The sequence below is a fragment of the Myotis davidii genome, unplaced genomic scaffold (assembly GCF_000327345.1).
Source record: "Myotis davidii unplaced genomic scaffold, ASM32734v1 scaffold1622, whole genome shotgun sequence".
NCBI classification, from domain to species: domain Eukaryota; kingdom Metazoa; phylum Chordata; class Mammalia; order Chiroptera; family Vespertilionidae; genus Myotis; species Myotis davidii.
The window spans coordinates 539,608-540,593 of NW_006293535.1; the positions used below are offsets into that span (position 1 = coordinate 539,608).

Below are 986 nucleotides of genomic sequence, written 5' to 3' on the forward strand. Positions count from 1 at the left end.
CCTTGAAGCAGTCACTTAACGTCCCCGGGGCCTCAGTTTTCCCACCTGTACAATGGGTCTAACAACAAGTCCACCCGCCGTTCCAAGTACCAGTGAGGAAGGCTTCCCAGGGAGGGTATGGGGATGGTGGGGGGGTGGGGTGCCCTGTGAGAATCATCCCGCCGGGTTTGGGATGCGTTCTAACGGCTGCTCCCCTCCCTCCGGGCCCGGCGCCCACCGCAGCGCGGACGGGACCTACGAGGTGTCGCTCTACACCAACGCGGTGGTGCAGGCCAACGGTAGCATCATGTGGCTGCCGCCCGCCATCTGCAAGAGCGCCTGCAAGATCGAGGTGAAGCACTTCCCCTTCGACCAGCAGAACTGCAGCCGTAGCATCATCTGCCGCCCCCCAATCGCAAGAGCGCCTGCAAGATCGAGGTGAAGCACTTCCCCTTCGACCAGCAGAACTGCAGCCTCAAGTTCCGCTCCTGGACCTACGACCACACGGAGATCGACATGGTGCTCATGACGCCCACCGCCAACAAGGACGACTTCACCCCCAGCGGCGAGTGGGACATCCTGGCGCTGCCGGGGCGCCGGACGGTGAACCCGCGGGACCCCCGCTACGTGGACGTGACCTACGACTTCATCATCCGCCGCAAGCCGCTCTTCTACACCATCAACATCATCGTCCCCTGCGTGCTCATCACCTCGCTGGCCATCCTGGTCTTCTACCTGCCGTCCGACTGCGGGGAGAAGATGACCCTGTGCATCTCCGTGCTGCTGGCGCTCACCGTCTTCCTGCTGCTCATCTCCAAGATCGTGCCGCCCACCTCCCTGGACGTGCCCCTGGTGGGCAAGTACCTCATGTTCACCATGGTGCTCGTCACCTTCTCCATCGTCACCAGCGTCTGCGTGCTCAACGTGCACCACCGCTCGCCCAGCACCCACACCATGGCGCCCTGGGTGCAGCGCTGCTTCCTGCACCAGCTGCCCGCCTTCCTCTT

At 63.5% G+C, this 986-nt stretch overlaps 1 protein-coding gene across 1 annotated transcript in view; it reads left to right on the forward strand.

Annotated features, from left to right (window-relative positions):
• The first annotated feature begins 194 nt into the window (after positions 1-194).
• Positions 195-986, forward strand: part of CHRNB4 (cholinergic receptor nicotinic beta 4 subunit) — a 1,191-nt gene continuing 399 nt past the window's right edge. Inside the window, exons 1-2 of the mRNA XM_015566180.1 lie at positions 195-352; positions 439-984. Coding sequence (XP_015421666.1) covers positions 287-352; positions 439-984 — 612 coding nt within the window. The 5' untranslated portion in view covers positions 195-286. The remainder of the gene's footprint in view (positions 353-438; positions 985-986) is intronic.